Source organism: Anopheles gambiae, chromosome 2 (assembly GCF_943734735.2).
Source record: "Anopheles gambiae chromosome 2, idAnoGambNW_F1_1, whole genome shotgun sequence".
Classification (NCBI taxonomy): domain Eukaryota; kingdom Metazoa; phylum Arthropoda; class Insecta; order Diptera; family Culicidae; genus Anopheles; species Anopheles gambiae.
In genome coordinates, this window is record NC_064601.1 from 44,860,974 (window position 1) to 44,878,254 (window position 17,281).

The following is a 17,281-nucleotide window of genomic DNA, read 5'->3' on the forward strand; positions in this document are numbered from 1 at the left end:
TGCTCCGTGCTCAACGAAACCTACGCTCCCGAAGTGAAATGGCTCGTACCAAGCAAACCGCTCGTAAATCGACTGGAGGTAAGGCTCCTCGCAAGCAGCTGGCCACCAAGGCTGCTCGTAAAAGTGCCCCGGCCACCGGAGGAGTGAAGAAGCCGCATCGTTACCGTCCGGGAACGGTGGCCCTCCGAGAAATCCGTCGCTACCAGAAGTCGACCGAGCTGCTCATCCGCAAGCTGCCCTTCCAGCGCTTGGTGCGTGAGATCGCCCAGGACTTCAAGACTGATCTCCGCTTCCAGAGCTCAGCCGTCATGGCGCTGCAGGAAGCCAGCGAGGCGTATCTGGTTGGTCTGTTCGAAGACACGAATCTGTGCGCCATCCACGCCAAGCGCGTCACCATCATGCCCAAGGACATCCAGCTGGCCCGTCGCATCCGCGGAGAGCGTGCCTAAATCGTCCATGCATCCGGAAGCGGTCCCTGTCTAAACGGGGCATTTCCTTCTCAAAACGGTCCTTTTCAGGACCACCAATACTGTTGAACATTCCAAGAATTTTCTTTCGATTGCTATTATGAAATTGTACATACGAATGCAAGTCTTCACGTATGTCGTTTTGTTATAACGAGGAAAGTGTGAAAAGGGGGAAAATTTGTTTTAAATAATCAATGTTATGGGAGGTATTTTAACTTTTTCTTGTCAAAGTTTCGCTTTTTAATAGGGCATCTGAGGATTTTGACTATATTGATCAATACTTTATTACCATCTATATAACCTATGACTATTATACCAACATCGCTGCTTACAACAAACTACGAACGAATAGTATGACTATATATTTTACAACAAATGTTCAACTCAAACAGCTTAACTGATGCTTATACAAACGTGAATTAAAATGCTCAAGAAGACGACCCTTCAATACTTATAAGCAAGTTTAAAATCGAACAAATCTATTACAACATTTGACTCACGACACATAAGCTGCTATTGGTTGCTTTGTCGATAAATTATCCTCGTATGCGCGAGGAAAATTTAATTTAAAAAAATGATTGTCATACAACGAGCGAAACGACTTCTATTCATAATTCATGATACACGAAACTCCATTTTCAATCTCACCTCGCAAAACGCTTCCAATCAGTGCGGACTTTTTTCATGTTTTTTTTTTAAACGTGCTAAGGTTCTATTTAACATTAATATTTACAATGAACAACGCAGAACTTTAATGTCAATCACAGCATCATTGTTTCCAATACAAAGTTCGCAAACAAACTTAGGATATGGCTGCGTTTACCTGCACTAATGCCATTTAGTACAGGCAAACGCAACAAACTGAACAATAACGTTGACGTAGACGGACACCCTGAAATCAAAGCGCTAATTCGCTGGTGCAGATGAAACGAAGGATAATTCTTTGTTTGAATGCGGTTTGTGGTCCTGAAAAGGACCGATTTAAGAGAGGTTCATGAAAAGAAGCCAATCATTTCAGTGGCTTACTTCGAGCTGGTGTACTTTGTGACAGCCTTCGTTCCTTCGGAGACGGCGTGCTTGGCAAGCTCACCAGGCAGCAGCAGACGAACAGCGGTTTGGATTTCGCGGGACGTGATCGTCGAACGCTTGTTGTAGTGCGCCAAGCGGGATGCCTCAGCAGCAATGCGTTCGAAGATATCGTTGACGAAACTGTTCATGATGCTCATGGCCTTCGAAGAGATGCCAGTATCCGGGTGGACTTGCTTCAACACTTTGTAGATGTAAATAGCGTAGCTTTCCTTGCGGGTCTTGCGCTTCTTTTTCTTGTCGGACTTGGAAATATTTTTCTGGGCCTTGCCAGACTTCTTCGCAGCTTTTCCACTGGTTTTGGGTGCCATTTCGACGGAAAAATTCACTCAACACTGGGACACGATGTGTATGATTCAACGGGTGATTGCGTTCTAGAAAAATTCCGAGCTCTCCGATCGCTTATAACGGGCTGTGAGAGAGAATACGTATCGTGCAGCTCGAAAAATTCCAAACGAGTATCGGGCAGCACGAATAAGCTGCTATATAAGCATCGGTCGGGTCAAAATTGTTCTATTATAAAAAGACCCTTCTCAAGGAGAACATCGTGTTGTTGGTGATCCCTTACAAACGTACCCCAATCAAATCTAACCATGTCTGGCCGTGGAAAGGGAGGAAAGGTAAAGGGAAAGGCAAAGTCCCGTTCCAACCGTGCCGGTCTTCAGTTCCCCGTTGGCCGTATTCATCGTCTCCTGCGCAAGGGTAACTATGCCGAGCGCGTCGGTGCCGGAGCACCCGTGTATCTGGCAGCCGTCATGGAATACTTGGCCGCTGAAGTGCTTGAGTTGGCCGGAAACGCTGCCCGTGACAACAAGAAGACGCGCATCATCCCGCGTCATCTGCAGCTGGCCATCCGCAACGACGAGGAGTTGAACAAGCTGCTGTCCGGAGTAACCATCGCTCAGGGTGGTGTGCTGCCTAACATTCAGGCCGTGCTGCTGCCCAAGAAGACCGAAAAGAAGGCTTAAACGGTGTGACAAAGCTTCCTTCATCTCAAACCCAAAACCGTCCTTTTCAGGGCGACAAATTACTTTGCCAAAGACATTTTATTCGATTTATGCTGTTATGGGAGAACCAGAAGGAAAAAAAATCCAGATATATCAAGAACCGTGCTTGAAACTGTGTACAAAATGTAAATGAAAAAATGTGCCGTCCTTTGGCACAAAAAGCATCTCTTAATATTTTTAATTCTGTAACCTCTCACTACGAATTCTACAAATGCAGCATATCATAAGCGATGCATAAGATTTTACAGGTAGCTTGTTCAAGAGGGTTGGTTTTACCGTATACATACAACCAGTGATACCTGCGTGTTGACCTTTTTCTGAAAACAGTAAAGGACACTTTTACCTAATTTATCGTTAACCACGGGAAAATGTTGAAAGGGTCGATTGTCGAACAATGTTGTGCGTTTAGGTAGCCTTAGGTTCTCACAAAAGTCTGGCTTTCAATATATCGGGAAACGTTGACAATGGCTTTAAAAAAGTTGGACCAAAAATTAGGAAGGTTCAAATAAACAACCATACTTATTAATGTTTCCCTTCACCCTTCATCTTAATCACCAGTTACCCAAATTTGTGAAGCATTTTAAAGTGTTTCGTTGTTTGAAACAATAAAATGATTTGCAATGTAGGAATGCATATAAAATACAAAGTATTGAAATGCCCTAACGCATATGCAACTCCACATTCAATAACGCCGTCTAGTGGTGATCAAAGTCCCTGCAACCAGTAGTAACGCCATCTAAATAATTGGTAAAAGTAAGGCTCAGTGATCTACGTTACATATGAGAAGCGTTACATGCCTTTTAAAATTCCCAAGCAGTATTTTTGAAAAGCTCATAAACACCCCAAAAGCTTTCAATTTTAGTAACATTTCCTATGATTAGAAAGTATAAAATATTAAAAATATTAATAAATTAATAATGTACATGAAATATAATTATTACCTATTCCATCTATGTTTGTGAATCTATCCGCCTATTGTGAATAAACTTTATCTATCTATCTATCCGCCTTTTGTGAATAAACTTTACTTTAGGTGCGAGGGCTCTTTTTTAAATTGAGGTTATTGAATGTAGTAAATATTTGTATGTGTTTCATTATCCTGCTTTATCAATAGTTGGGAAAATAAATAAATAATCATTTTTAAAAGTAACCATTTTTTATGTGTAAGATTGTTATAATTATAATACGTCAAGTTGTTACAACTCTGATTGCTGTTAAAAATGATAGCCTAATAGTAATAATATAATTTATTTATACTCATGAATTATCAATGAGTGTTATCTTTGCAATTGCTGTTCTTTTTTATGTTTGTTCAAAAATTGTTGTTTTTATAATTATCATGTAAAAAAAACGATATTAAGACATAATAATCTATTAATTTGCTCATCCACGGCGGTTAAAACAGGCGTTCAAAAATGCTGCTTGGGTTTGTGGTAAACAGGCGTTACGCGTAACGCTAGCGTAACGTAGAGGGCTGAGCCTTACTTTTATCAAAAATACTGCTTGGGAATTTTAAAAGGCATGTAACGCTTCTCATATGTAACGTAGATCACTGAGCCTTACTTTTACCAATTATATACCCGCTGCGCAAATTCGAGCAGTTTCCAGCGCAGAAAATGCACCAAAATCTGCGCTGGCCAGCGCAGATTTCGCCTGGTCTCCCGCGCTGGACTTCAGCGATTCACGCGCTGGGTCGAGCAAGTTTAGCGCCATCTGTGGGCGAAATGGACGAACTATTTATGGCGGTGGAGCAAAAAAAACGGTCAAATTTTTTTTTTTTAAAATGGCGCCCATTTTTTCGTCCGCTTCTTCTCCCTCCCTCACCCTGACCTGCCTTACTTGCGCTTCTGCCCGTGCCTTCGCGTTCGCGCTTTCGTGGATGCATGCTCGCGTGCGCGCTTTCGTGGGTGCGTGCTCGCATGCGTGCTTTCGGGGGTGCGTGCTGGCGTGCGCGCTTTTATGCTCGCGGGCGCGCGTACGTGCGTGTGTGCGTGCGTGCGTGCGCGCGTTCATGCATGTGTGCGCGCGCGCGTGCGTGTGTGTGTGTGTGTGTGTGTGTGTGTGTGTGTGTGTGTGTGTGTGTGTGTGTGTGCGAGTTTGCGCGTGCGTGTTTGTGTGTGAGTTTGCGCGCGCGTGTTTGTGGAAACCCCAAAACTATTTGATTCTGATGCGTACATTTTCATCCGCTGCGGCTACAAAGTCCATGCATTTTCGATCTCGCTACCTGAGAGACAACACAACCATTGGCATTGGCATCTTTGCGATAGGCTCTGCTATTGGGGGTATTAAAAAGACACACGATCAAAGCAAACGTGCGTGTTATATGTAGCACATTTACAGTGAACCCTCTCTTATTTGACACCTCTCCAATTTGAAAAACCTCTCTTATTTTAACATTTTGCACAGTCCCTTGATTTCCAGTACATTTTTGTTCCTTTAATTTGGAAAACCTCTGAAATCTGTATCCCTCTTATTTGTGTATGGTGTTGCCATGGTTATTGAAAGATGTGTGCTCAAATTGGCGATTCTGTTCGCAGTTACCTATAGCAACAGTTAAGGCTGCATACTAAATGTTCTGTCTCTTTCTTGTTTGGATTGACCTTTCATTCACTTTTCACCTCTGTAATTTGAAAACCCCTCTTATTCGACAGTCCCATCGCCTCTCAAATAAGAGAGGGTTCACTGTATTTCTAATTCAGCTAGTGGACCCAAGTGGAAACAACATTTTGAATTGAATTTATACATTCTGGATTTGTTTATTACGGTGCGCGTATGGTGCTGCACCTGTCCGTCCGGAATCTGGCGGCTTGTTGGCTTGGAGTCGGTATCATGACGCCGATTGACCGGCAATGCCTTGGAATGGGTTCGGATCGGTAGGTTCATGTTTTGGTCGAGTGCATTCCGTCCATTTGTCTCGTCACAGCGGTAGCCCGGCAGCAACAAAGTCAAGACAAACTCTTACCCGGGTGTGGACTGCTACGCTAAGTTCTTTTTATTATTATTATTATTATTATTATTATTATTGGCGTACTAGCCAAAGCGATCATGCCGGCCTTTTCAGGACTTGAGTACCACGTAGCCGGATAGTCACCTCTTGATACGGCGGACGGTTCGTACGCGGTTAGAACCCACGACGGGGGTACTGCCACACTGTCTCCTGCTCGATGTATACGCTGCAGGCAGGGGGAAGGATGCACTCTACAGTAAAAAAAAAACACCGTCATGAACCAGCGGCGGACCTAACGGTAGGCGGACTAGGCGGTCGCCGATGATCTCTACAAATGGACAGAGTATTAACGACAAGGGCCCCCGGAAAGATGGTCTTTAGGGCTCCGTGGCTGGAGAACCATTTGCACCTCCCCTCCCCCCATGGCGACTACAATTTTAGGGCCTGTGACCGATGATCGTAGGGGTTCCATGGCCACCCCCCTCTCCATCCGTCGGCAATTTAAGTATACTGTTCAATCTCCCAACAGCTGTGTGCCACTACCCCTGCTCCCTGTCATCAGTTACCATTGACAGGGACCTCAATTCGTCTTTCCGCCTTTCATTAACGCCTTCCTTTCTTTGACCGATGGATCATAACATTCCGGAAAAAAACACATTTGGCGACAGTTGTGCACACACACGCACGCTCATACCTTTGCGCAGACGGCACAGCATATCTGTGTAATCTACAACATACGAAAGCAAAAGCTTAGTGTAATAAAGTTATCTTTAATGCTTAACACGTTCAGATCGATGACAGGCCCCACTGCCTGCCAGTGAACTTTCCAGCCTGCGTTCTAGGTGCTGGTGGAAAGGAAAGTTGATGAAAATCAGCGCCGAGATGAACGTGTTAATGCGAATTAGGATTCAGCGCGTTTCACATCAAACCCTCCAGCGTTAGCTAGCGATTCCTTAGTCATTTTTACATTGCAGCAATAGAACTTATTGCGCTTTTTTGGTTTGATTTGTAAAATTGCAACTTCATCGCCGCAATGTGTATAAACGGTTTTTTAAGCGCCACAGCAACTCATGAGCATTGTCCACACGCGAGAATGAGATAGCGCTAGGGAGGGAAAGAGCACGGACGATGGCTGACAGCGATTGGCCGTCTGACACACCAACACATTCAAACCTTCGACAGCGCGCTCAGCCGAGGGGAATGAGGCGGAGCCAGGGACGGGCAGCTCGACGAGCTGCTCGACAAATTTGCCGTTGGAGGAAAAAGAGAACATGATAAAATTCTCAGAACTCCATGATTTCTTGCGTCGCTTTGCGCAGCGGGTAGATGGCGGTTAAAACGGGCGTTCAAAAATGTTGCTTGGGTTTGTGGTAAACAGGCGTTACGCGTAACGCTAGCGTAACGTAGAGGGCTGAGCCTTACTTTTACCTCAATTTGCTTATCCACGACGATTAAACCAGGCGTTCAAAAATGCTGCTTGGGTTTGCGCTAGACAGACGTTACTTGTAACGCTAGCGTAACGTAGAGGGCTGAGCGTTACTTTTCCCAAATAATTCATTATGCGATCTATGAGGTCCCAGGGTGTTTGTCCTGGATAAAAACTGGGAAACATTTTAATGATAACGGAAGCTGAGGAACAATTACCAAATGTACAAACCAAAATGTAAGCATCGCTAGCGGAGCATCGCTAAGTCAGTATACCAAATGAAGTCAGTATCCCAAGAAAATATATAGCATTCAGTTAACAGCATAGATTTTGGAGGTGGAGTTAATTTCTTCATGTTCATAGCACCCTGATAGCAAATCTTGCAGAAAGTATTTGGTGGGTATGAGTTAAATCGAATTAAACAGTTTTGAAGAGTTAAACAATCGGTTTGATCTGATACCGGTAGGAACATTTTCATATCATTTGCATAAAACAATTTTTCGCAATCTGGTTTAACGTAAATAACATCATTTATGAAAATGATAAAAAGAATAGGGCCTAGAATACTGCCTTGTGGAACCCCGGATGAAATATTCACTTTAATTTGTCTTACACTTAAATTACAGGAGAGCCAATGAACAAGCGTTCTATTTATTCCGTAGCTTGATAGTTTTGAAATTAGCGTTGAGTGATTTACGGAGTCAAAGGCAGCATTGGCACCGTTAGCTGTTATAATAAACTCACAAACCTCATGGAAACGGTGTAGCTTTTTTTCACCCAATCCTTCTTTTGAATAATTATCACAAGTATCAATGAACGAAGCGCATGTGTAGCGGCGATTATTGCTTCAAGAGGATGAGAGGCTTGCCCTGAAAAATAAAAATTTTTTAGTTCGACACTATAAAATAAATTCATAAATTAATAAGTAAATAAAAATTAAATATTTAAACAAACACTTCAATCGTCGCTTTTATGTACGCTTCAAACGCATGCACATACGTTTAAAAGGCACATTTAAAAAACGCCATTTAATGTAAATGCACTGAATATACAGCAGTGTGAGTGCTTGTTATGCGAGTAAAATGTTATACGCACACCATTCGAAGCCATCATAGACATTTTTTCTCTCAAATAAAACATTTTAATGTTGCGAAAGACACAGCTCTTGAGTAATGTATTGTGGTCCTGAAAAGGACCGTTTGATTTGAGACTCCACATGGAAGTTTTATAGAGATAAATTTAACCTCCAAAACCGTACAGAGTGCGGCCCTGACGCTTCAGAGCATACACCACATCCATAGCGGTGACGGTCTTACGCTTGGCGTGTTCAGTGTAAGTGACCGCATCACGAATCACATTCTCCAGAAATACTTTCAGGACGCCACGGGTTTCCTCGTAGATGAGACCGGAGATACGTTTCACTCCTCCGCGCCGAGCCAAACGGCGGATGGCGGGCTTGGTAATGCCCTGGATGTTATCCCGCAGCACTTTTCGGTGACGCTTGGCTCCTCCTTTACCCAGACCTTTTCCTCCCTTTCCTCTTCCAGTCATGATGAGCACAGGATTGTACGTTCACGATGTTCACACTTCAAATTGACGATCACGAATGAGCGTTTTCGAGCTCAACGTCCCTATTTATACTTTTTCATCCACGCATTCCCTCTTGCTCTTAAGATGAGAGAAAACAAGGGTTGGCAAGCGCATAAAAAGAGCTCTTGTTCGAGCAGTTTCCTCATTTAACGTTCAACTTTTGTCAAATAAACAAGTTTGCTCCGTGCTCAACGAAACCTACGCTCCCGAAGTGAAATGGCTCGTACCAAGCAAACCGCTCGTAAATCGACTGGAGGTAAGGCTCCTCGCAAGCAGCTGGCCACCAAGGCTGCTCGTAAAAGTGCCCCGGCCACCGGAGGAGTGAAGAAGCCGCATCGTTACCGTCCGGGAACGGTGGCCCTCCGAGAAATCCGTCGCTACCAGAAGTCGACCGAGCTGCTCATCCGCAAGCTGCCCTTCCAGCGCTTGGTGCGTGAGATCGCCCAGGACTTCAAGACTGATCTCCGCTTCCAGAGCTCAGCCGTCATGGCGCTGCAGGAAGCCAGCGAGGCGTATCTGGTTGGTCTGTTTGAAGACACGAATCTGTGCGCCATCCACGCCAAGCGCGTCACCATCATGCCCAAGGACATCCAGCTGGCCCGTCGCATCCGCGGAGAGCGTGCCTAAATCGTCCATGCATCCGGAAGCGGTCCCTGTCTAAACGGGGCATTTCCTTCTCAAAACGGTCCTTTTCAGGACCACCAATACTGTTGAACATTCCAAGAATTTTCTTTCGATTGCTATTATGAAATTGTACATACGAATGCAAGTCTTCACGTATGTCGTTTTGTTATAACGAGGAAAGTGTGAAAAGGGGGAAAATTTGTTTTAAATAATCAATGTTATGGGAGGTATTTTAACTTTTTCTTGTCAAAGTTTCGCTTTTTAATAGGGCATCTGAGGATTTTGACTATATTGATCAATACTTTATTACCATCTATATAACCTATGACTATTATACCAACATCGCTGCTTACAACAAACTACGAACGAATAGTATGACTATATATTTTACAACAAATGTTCAACTCAAACAGCTTAACTGATGCTTATACAAACGTGAATTAAAATGCTCAAGAAGACGACCCTTCAATACTTATAAGCAAGTTTAAAATCGAACAAATCTATTACAACATTTGACTCACGACACATAAGCTGCTATTGGTTGCTTTGTCGATAAATTATCCTCGTATGCGCGAGGAAAATTTAATTTAAAAAAATGATTGTCATACAACGAGCGAAACGACTTCTATTCATAATTCATGATACACGAAACTCCATTTTCAATCTCACCTCGCAAAACGCTTCCAATCAGTGCGGACTTTTTTCATGTTTTTTTTTTTTAAACGTGCTAAGGTTCTATTTAACATTAATATTTACAATGAACAACGCAGAACTTTAATGTCAATCACAGCATCATTGTTTCCAATACAAAGTTCACAAACAAACTTAGGATATGGCTGCGTTTACCTGCACTAATGCCATTTAGTACAGGCAAACGCAACAAACTGAACAATAACGTTGACGTAGACGGACACCCTGAAATCAAAGCGCTAATTCGCTGGTGCAGATGAAACGAAGGATAATTCTTTGTTTGAATGCGGTTTGTGGTCCTGAAAAGGACCGATTTAAGAGAGGTTCATGAAAAGAAGCCAATCATTTCAGTGGCTTACTTCGAGCTGGTGTACTTTGTGACAGCCTTCGTTCCTTCGGAGACGGCGTGCTTGGCAAGCTCACCAGGCAGCAGCAGACGAACAGCGGTTTGGATTTCGCGGGACGTGATCGTCGAACGCTTGTTGTAGTGCGCCAAGCGGGATGCCTCAGCAGCAATGCGTTCGAAGATATCGTTGACGAAACTGTTCATGATGCTCATGGCCTTCGAAGAGATGCCAGTATCCGGGTGGACTTGCTTCAACACTTTGTAGATGTAAATAGCGTAGCTTTCCTTGCGGGTCTTGCGCTTCTTTTTCTTGTCGGACTTGGAAATATTTTTCTGGGCCTTGCCAGACTTCTTCGCAGCTTTTCCACTGGTTTTGGGTGCCATTTCGACGGAAAAATTCACTCAACACTGGGACACGATGTGTATGATTCAACGGGTGATTGCGTTCTAGAAAAATTCCGAGCTCTCCGATCGCTTATAACGGGCTGTGAGAGAGAATACGTATCGTGCAGCTCGAAAAATTCCAAACGAGTATCGGGCAGCACGAATAAGCTGCTATATAAGCATCGGTCGGGTCAAAATTGTTCTATTATAAAAAGACCCTTCTCAAGGAGAACATCGTGTTGTTCGTGATCCCTTACAAACGTACCCCAATCAAATCTAACCATGTCTGGCCGTGGAAAGGGAGGAAAGGTAAAGGGAAAGGCAAAGTCCCGTTCCAACCGTGCCGGTCTTCAGTTCCCCGTTGGCCGTATTCATCGTCTCCTGCGCAAGGGTAACTATGCCGAGCGCGTCGGTGCCGGAGCACCCGTGTATCTGGCAGCCGTCATGGAATACTTGGCCGCTGAAGTGCTTGAGTTGGCCGGAAACGCTGCCCGTGACAACAAGAAGACGCGCATCATCCCGCGTCATCTGCAGCTGGCCATCCGCAACGACGAGGAGTTGAACAAGCTGCTGTCCGGAGTAACCATCGCTCAGGGTGGTGTGCTGCCTAACATTCAGGCCGTGCTGCTGCCCAAGAAGACCGAAAAGAAGGCTTAAACGGTGTGACAAAGCTTCCTTCATCTCAAACCCAAAACCGTCCTTTTCAGGGCGACAAATTACTTTGCCAAAGACATTTTATTCGATTTATGCTGTTATGGGAGAACCAGAAGGAAAAAAAATCCAGATATATCAAGAACCGTGCTTGAAACTGTGTACAAAATGTAAATGAAAAAATGTGCCGTCCTTTGGCACAAAAAGCATCTCTTAATATTTTTAATTCTGTAACCTCTCACTACGAATTCTACAAATGCAGCATATCATAAGCGATGCATAAGATTTTACAGGTAGCTTGTTCAAGAGGGTTGGTTTTACCATATACATACAACCAGTGATACCTGCGTGTTGACCTTTTTCTGAAAACAGTAAAGGACACTTTTACCTAATTTATCGTTAACCACGGGAAAATGTTGAAAGGGTCGATTGTCGAACAATGTTGTGCGTTTAGGTAGCCTTAGGTTCTCACAAAAGTCTGGCTTTCAATATATCGGGAAACGTTGACAATGGCTTTAAAAAAGTTGGACCAAAAATTAGGAAGGTTCAAATAAACAACCATACTTATTAATGTTTCCCTTCACCCTTCATCTTAATCACCAGTTACCCAAATTTGTGAAGCATTTTAAAGTGTTTCGTTGTTTGAAACAATAAAATGATTTGCAATGTAGGAATGCATATAAAATACAAAGTATTGAAATGCCCTAACGCATATGCAACTCCACATTCAATAACGCCGTCTAGTGGTGATCAAAGTCCCTGCAACCAGTAGTAACGCCATCTAAATAATTGGTAAAAGTAAGGCTCAGTGATCTACGTTACATATGAGAAGCGTTACATGCCTTTTAAAATTCCCAAGCAGTATTTTTGAAAAGCTCATAAACACCCCAAAAGCTTTCAATTTTAGTAACATTTCCTATGATTAGAAAGTATAAAATATTAAAAATATTAATAAATTAATAATGTACATGAAATATAATTATTACCTATTCCATCTATGTTTGTGAATCTATCCGCCTATTGTGAATAAACTTTATCTATCTATCTATCCGCCTTTTGTGAATAAACTTTACTTTAGGTGCGAGGGCTCTTTTTTAAATTGAGGTTATTGAATGTAGTAAATATTTGTATGTGTTTCATTATCCTGCTTTATCAATAGTTGGGAAAATAAATAAATAATCATTTTTAAAAGTAACCATTTTTTATGTGTAAGATTGTTATAATTATAATACGTCAAGTTGTTACAACTCTGATTGCTGTTAAAAATGATAGCCTAATAGTAATAATATAATTTATTTATACTCATGAATTATCAATGAGTGTTATCTTTGCAATTGCTGTTCTTTTTTATGTTTGTTCAAAAATTGTTGTTTTTATAATTTTTTTTTTTTTTTTTTTCTTTTGGCTCAACAACCGATGTCGGTCAAGGCCTGCCTGTACCCACTTGTGGGCTTGGCTTTCAGTGACTAATTGATTCACCCCATAGCAGGATAGTCAGTCCTACGTATGGCGGCGCGGTCTATTTGGGGATTGAACCCATGACGGGCATGTTGTTAAGTCGTACGAGTTGACGACTGTACTACGAGACCGGCTTGTTTTTATAATTATCATGTAAAAAAAACGATATTAAGACATAATAATCTATTAATTTGCTCATCCACGGCGGTTAAAACAGGCGTTCAAAAATGCTGCTTGGGTTTGTGGTAAACAGGCGTTACGCGTAACGCTAGCGTAATGTAGAGGGCTGAGCCTTACTTTTATCAAAAATACTGCTTGGGAATTTTAAAAGGCATGTAACGCTTCTCATATGTAACGTAGATCACTGAGCCTTACTTTTACCAATTATATACCCGCTGCGCAAATTCGAGCAGTTTCCAGCGCAGAAAATGCACCAAAATCTGCGCTGGCCAGCGCAGATTTCGCCTGGTCTCCCGCGCTGGACTTCAGCGATTCCCGCGCTGGGTCGAGCAAGTTTAGCGCCATCTGTGGGCGAAATGGACGAACTATTTATGGCGGTGGAGCAAAAAAAACGGTCAAATTTTTTTTAAAAAAATGGCGCCCATTTTTTCGTCCGCTTCTTCTCCCTCCCTCACCCTGACCTGCCTTACTTGCGCTTCTGCCCGTGCCTTCCGTCGCCAGCTGATTGGTTGTTGTGGTGTATGCGTTGGTTCATATATGTGCATTGCGGTTGTGTATTGTTATTGGTGGGTGTTAGCATTTATTAATTTGTGTGTGACCTTGAGACGCTGTGGGAGAAGCTGGATTGGGATTTGAAGTGTTATCGCTGTATTGATGGTTTATTTTATTTCGTGCCGCTGCTGATGAGACCATTCGATGCCCGTGCCAGTTGAGGGTGAAGAAGCCTATTTAAAACAAGCGTAGGAGAACGTCTAACACTAATCTAATATTTTTTTAATTTGAACATGTTTGATGCTTCAACGACCTTCTAAGCATCATGAAGCACAGTGTATAGTGACTAAAAATATATTTTTTTAATGTGCCGAAATCTTTCTCGAGTTTTTGTGTCTCGACACACACACACACGCACACAGCGCGGGGAAAGTGACCATTCACTCTATCATGTTCCGCTCCCCCACCCCGCCTGGCGTTTTGGATGAGGATGCGCTGCAAGATAGCTGAACCAGCCTATCTTCCGATAAGGTAGCCGTAATGGATCATGCGGTAAGGGGGTGGGGAGTGGGGGGGGGGGGGGGTTGTGAATGCGTATTCGCGTTCGCGCTTTCGTGGATGCATGCTCGCGTGCGCGCTTTCGTGGGTGCGTGCTCGCATGCGTGCTTTCGGGGGTGCGTGCTGGCGTGCGCGCTTTTATGCTCGCGGGCGCGCGTACGTGCGTGTGTGCGTGCGTGCGTGCGCGCGTTCATGCATGTGTGCGCGCGCGCGTGCGTGTGTGTGTGTGTGTGTGTGTGTGTGTGTGTGTGTGTGTGTGTGTGTGTGTGCGAGTTTGCGCGTGCGTGTTTGTGTGTGAGTTTGCGCGCGCGTGTTTGTGGAAACCCCAAAACTATTTGATTCTGATGCGTACATTTTCATCCGCTGCGGCTACAAAGTCCATGCATTTTCGATCTCGCTACCTGAGAGACAACACAACCATTGGCATTGGCATCTTTGCGATAGGCTCTGCTATTGGGGGTATTAAAAAGACACACGATCAAAGCAAACGTGCGTGTTATATGTAGCACATTTACAGTGAACCCTCTCTTATTTGACACCTCTCCAATTTGAAAAACCTCTCTTATTTTAACATTTTGCACAGTCCCTTGATTTCCAGTACATTTTTGTTCCTTTAATTTGGAAAACCTCTGAAATCTGTATCCCTCTTATTTGTGTATGGTGTTGCCATGGTTATTGAAAGATGTGTGCTCAAATTGGCGATTCTGTTCGCAGTTACCTATAGCAACAGTTAAGGCTGCATACTAAATGTTCTGTCTCTTTCTTGTTTGGATTGACCTTTCATTCACTTTTCACCTCTGTAATTTGAAAACCCCTCTTATTCGACAGTCCCATCGCCTCTCAAATAAGAGAGGGTTCACTGTATTTCTAATTCAGCTAGTGGACCCAAGTGGAAACAACATTTTGAATTGAATTTATACATTCTGGATTTGTTTATTACGGTGCGCGTATGGTGCTGCACCTGTCCGTCCGGAATCTGGCGGCTTGTTGGCTTGGAGTCGGTATCATGACGCCGATTGACCGGCAATGCCTTGGAATGGGTTCGGATCGGTAGGTTCATGTTTTGGTCGAGTGCATTCCGTCCATTTGTCTCGTCACAGCGGTAGCCCGGCAGCAACAAAGTCAAGACAAACTCTTACCCGGGTGTGGACTGCTACGCTAAGTTCTTTTTATTATTATTATTATTATTATTATTATTATTATTATTGGCGTACTAGCCAAAGCGATCATGCCGGCCTTTTCAGGACTTGAGTACCACGTAGCCGGATAGTCACCTCTTGATACGGCGGACGGTTCGTACGCGGTTAGAACCCACGACGGGGGTACTGCCACACTGTCTCCTGCTCGATGTATACGCTGCAGGCAGGGGGAAGGATGCACTCTACAGTAAAAAAAAAACACCGTCATGAACCAGCGGCGGACCTAACGGTAGGTGGACTAGGCGGTCGCCGATGATCTCTACAAATGGACAGAGTATTAACGACAAGGGCCCCCGGAAAGATGGTCTTTAGGGCTCCGTGGCTGGAGAACCATTTGCACCTCCCCTCCCCCCATGGCGACAACAATTTTAGGGCCTGTGACCGATGATCGTAGGGGTTCCATGGCCACCCCCCTCTCCATCCGTCGGCAATTTAAGTATACTGTTCAATCTCCCAACAGCTGTGTGCCACTACCCCTGCTCCCTGTCATCAGTTACCATTGACAGGGACCTCAATTCGTCTTTCCGCCTTTCATTAACGCCTTCCTTTCTTTGACCGATGGATCATAACATTCCGGAAAAAAACACATTTGGCGACAGTTGTGCACACACACGCACGCTCATACCTTTGCGCAGACGGCACAGCATATCTGTGTAATCTACAACATACGAAAGCAAAAGCTTAGTGTAATAAAGTTATCTTTAATGCTTAACACGTTCAGATCGATGACAGGCCCCACTGCCTGCCAGTGAACTTTCCAGCCTGCGTTCTAGGTGCTGGTGGAAAGGAAAGTTGATGAAAATCAGCGCCGAGATGAACGTGTTAATGCGAATTAGGATTCAGCGCGTTTCACATCAAACCCTCCAGCGTTAGCTAGCGATTCCTTAGTCATTTTTACATTGCAGCAATAGAACTTATTGCGCTTTTTTGGTTTGATTTGTAAAATTGCAACTTCATCGCCGCAATGTGTATAAACGGTTTTTTAAGCGCCACAGCAACTCATGAGCATTGTCCACACGCGAGAATGAGATAGCGCTAGGGAGGGAAAGAGCACGGACGATGGCTGACAGCGATTGGCCGTCTGACACACCAACACATTCAAACCTTCGACAGCGCGCTCAGCCGAGGGGAATGAGGCGGAGCCAGGGACGGGCAGCTCGACGAGCTGCTCGACAAATTTGCCGTTGGAGGAAAAAGAGAACATGATAAAATTCTCAGAACTCCATGATTTCTTGCGTCGCTTTGCGCAGCGGGTAGATGGCGGTTAAAACGGGCGTTCAAAAATGTTGCATGGGTTTGTGGTAAACAGGCGTTACGCGTAACGCTAGCGTAACGTAGAGGGCTGAGCCTTACTTTTACCTCAATTTGCTTATCCACGACGATTAAACCAGGCGTTCAAAAATGCTGCTTGGGTTTGCGCTAGACAGACGTTACTTGTAACGCTAGCGTAACGTAGAGGGCTGAGCGTTACTTTTCCCAAATAATTCATTATGCGATCTATGAGGTCCCAGGGTGTTTGTCCTGGATAAAAACTGGGAAACATTTTAATGATAACGGAAGCTGAGGAACAATTACCAAATGTACAAACCAAAATGTAAGCATCGCTAGCGGAGCATCGCTAAGTCAGTATACCAAATGAAGTCAGTATCCCAAGAAAATATATAGCATTCAGTTAACAGCATAGATTTTGGAGGTGGAGTTAATTTCTTCATGTTCATAGCACCCTGATAGCAAATCTTGCAGAAAGTATTTGGTGGGTATGAGTTAAATCGAATTAAACAGTTTTGAAGAGTTAAACAATCGGTTTGATCTGATACCGGTAGGAACATTTTCATATCATTTGCATAAAACAATTTTTCGCAATCTGGTTTAACGTAAATAACATCATTTATGAAAATGATAAAAAGAATAGGGCCTAGAATACTGCCTTGTGGAACCCCGGATGAAATATTCACTTTAATTTGTCTTACACTTAAATTACAGGAGAGCCAATGAACAAGCGTTCTATTTATTCCGTAGCTTGATAGTTTTGAAATTAGCGTTGAGTGATTTACGGAGTCAAAGGCAGCATTGGCACCGTTAGCTGTTATAATAAACTCACAAACCTCATGGAAACGGTGTAGCTTTTTTCACCCAATCCTTCTTTTGAATAATTATCACAAGTATCAATGAACGA

At 43.6% G+C, this 17,281-nt stretch overlaps 6 protein-coding genes across 6 annotated transcripts; 3 read left to right on the plus strand and 3 right to left on the minus strand.

Annotated features, from left to right (window-relative positions):
• The first annotated feature begins 9 nt into the window (after nucleotides 1–9).
• LOC1278746 (uncharacterized) lies at nucleotides 10–9,936 on the plus strand. Its single transcript, XM_061650121.1, has 6 exons — nucleotides 10–446; nucleotides 2,255–2,443; nucleotides 8,194–8,265; nucleotides 8,311–8,392; nucleotides 8,481–8,499; nucleotides 8,700–9,936. The coding sequence occupies exons 1-6, from the start codon at nucleotides 39–41 to the stop codon at nucleotides 9,148–9,150; spliced, it is 1,221 nt and encodes a 406-aa protein (XP_061506105.1). The 5' UTR covers nucleotides 10–38; the 3' UTR covers nucleotides 9,151–9,936.
• On the minus strand, nucleotides 1,432–2,004 carry LOC133392021 (histone H2B). The gene has a single exon (XM_061649844.1). The coding sequence runs from the start codon at nucleotides 1,862–1,864 to the stop codon at nucleotides 1,490–1,492; it is 375 nt and encodes a 124-aa protein (XP_061505828.1). The 5' UTR covers nucleotides 1,865–2,004; the 3' UTR covers nucleotides 1,432–1,489.
• Nucleotides 2,075–2,724, plus strand: LOC133392032 (histone H2A). The gene has a single exon (XM_061649857.1). It carries the CDS (start codon nucleotides 2,147–2,149, stop codon nucleotides 2,519–2,521), a length of 375 nt encoding a protein of 124 aa, XP_061505841.1. The 5' UTR covers nucleotides 2,075–2,146; the 3' UTR covers nucleotides 2,522–2,724.
• Nucleotides 8,104–8,551, minus strand: LOC1267440 (histone H4). Its single transcript, XM_305995.4, has one exon. It carries the CDS (start codon nucleotides 8,482–8,484, stop codon nucleotides 8,173–8,175), a length of 312 nt encoding a protein of 103 aa, XP_305995.3. The 5' UTR covers nucleotides 8,485–8,551; the 3' UTR covers nucleotides 8,104–8,172.
• A 198-nt stretch (nucleotides 9,937–10,134) lies between the features above and the next one.
• Nucleotides 10,135–10,707, minus strand: LOC133392020 (histone H2B). Its single transcript, XM_061649843.1, has one exon. The coding sequence runs from the start codon at nucleotides 10,565–10,567 to the stop codon at nucleotides 10,193–10,195; it is 375 nt and encodes a 124-aa protein (XP_061505827.1). The 5' UTR covers nucleotides 10,568–10,707; the 3' UTR covers nucleotides 10,135–10,192.
• Nucleotides 10,708–10,777: 70 nt separating this feature from the next.
• On the plus strand, nucleotides 10,778–11,427 carry LOC133392029 (histone H2A). Its single transcript, XM_061649854.1, has one exon. The coding sequence runs from the start codon at nucleotides 10,850–10,852 to the stop codon at nucleotides 11,222–11,224; it is 375 nt and encodes a 124-aa protein (XP_061505838.1). The 5' UTR covers nucleotides 10,778–10,849; the 3' UTR covers nucleotides 11,225–11,427.
• Nucleotides 11,428–17,281: the final 5,854 nt, after the last annotated feature.

What these genes read in the sequence shown, in the direction of transcription:
- LOC133392029 (XM_061649854.1), top strand. Translation starts at nt 10,850, where the DNA reads ATGTCTGGCCGTGGAAAGGGAGGAAAGGTAAAGGGAAAGGCAAAGTCC.
- LOC1278746 (XM_061650121.1), top strand. Translation starts at nt 39, where the DNA reads ATGGCTCGTACCAAGCAAACCGCTCGTAAATCGACTGGAGGTAAGGCT. An exon ending in TGAACAAGCTGCTGTCCGGA is followed by an intron (nt 2,444 to 8,193) that starts GTAACCATCGCT and finishes AAAACCGTACAG; the next exon opens with AGTGCGGCCCTGACGCTTCA. An exon ending in TTACGCTTGGCGTGTTCAGT is followed by an intron (nt 8,266 to 8,310) that starts GTAAGTGACCGC and finishes AAATACTTTCAG; the next exon opens with GACGCCACGGGTTTCCTCGT.
- LOC1267440 (XM_305995.4), bottom strand. Translation starts at nt 8,484, where the DNA reads ATGACTGGAAGAGGAAAGGGAGGAAAAGGTCTGGGTAAAGGAGGAGCC.
- LOC133392032 (XM_061649857.1), top strand. Translation starts at nt 2,147, where the DNA reads ATGTCTGGCCGTGGAAAGGGAGGAAAGGTAAAGGGAAAGGCAAAGTCC.
- LOC133392021 (XM_061649844.1), bottom strand. Translation starts at nt 1,864, where the DNA reads ATGGCACCCAAAACCAGTGGAAAAGCTGCGAAGAAGTCTGGCAAGGCC.
- LOC133392020 (XM_061649843.1), bottom strand. Translation starts at nt 10,567, where the DNA reads ATGGCACCCAAAACCAGTGGAAAAGCTGCGAAGAAGTCTGGCAAGGCC.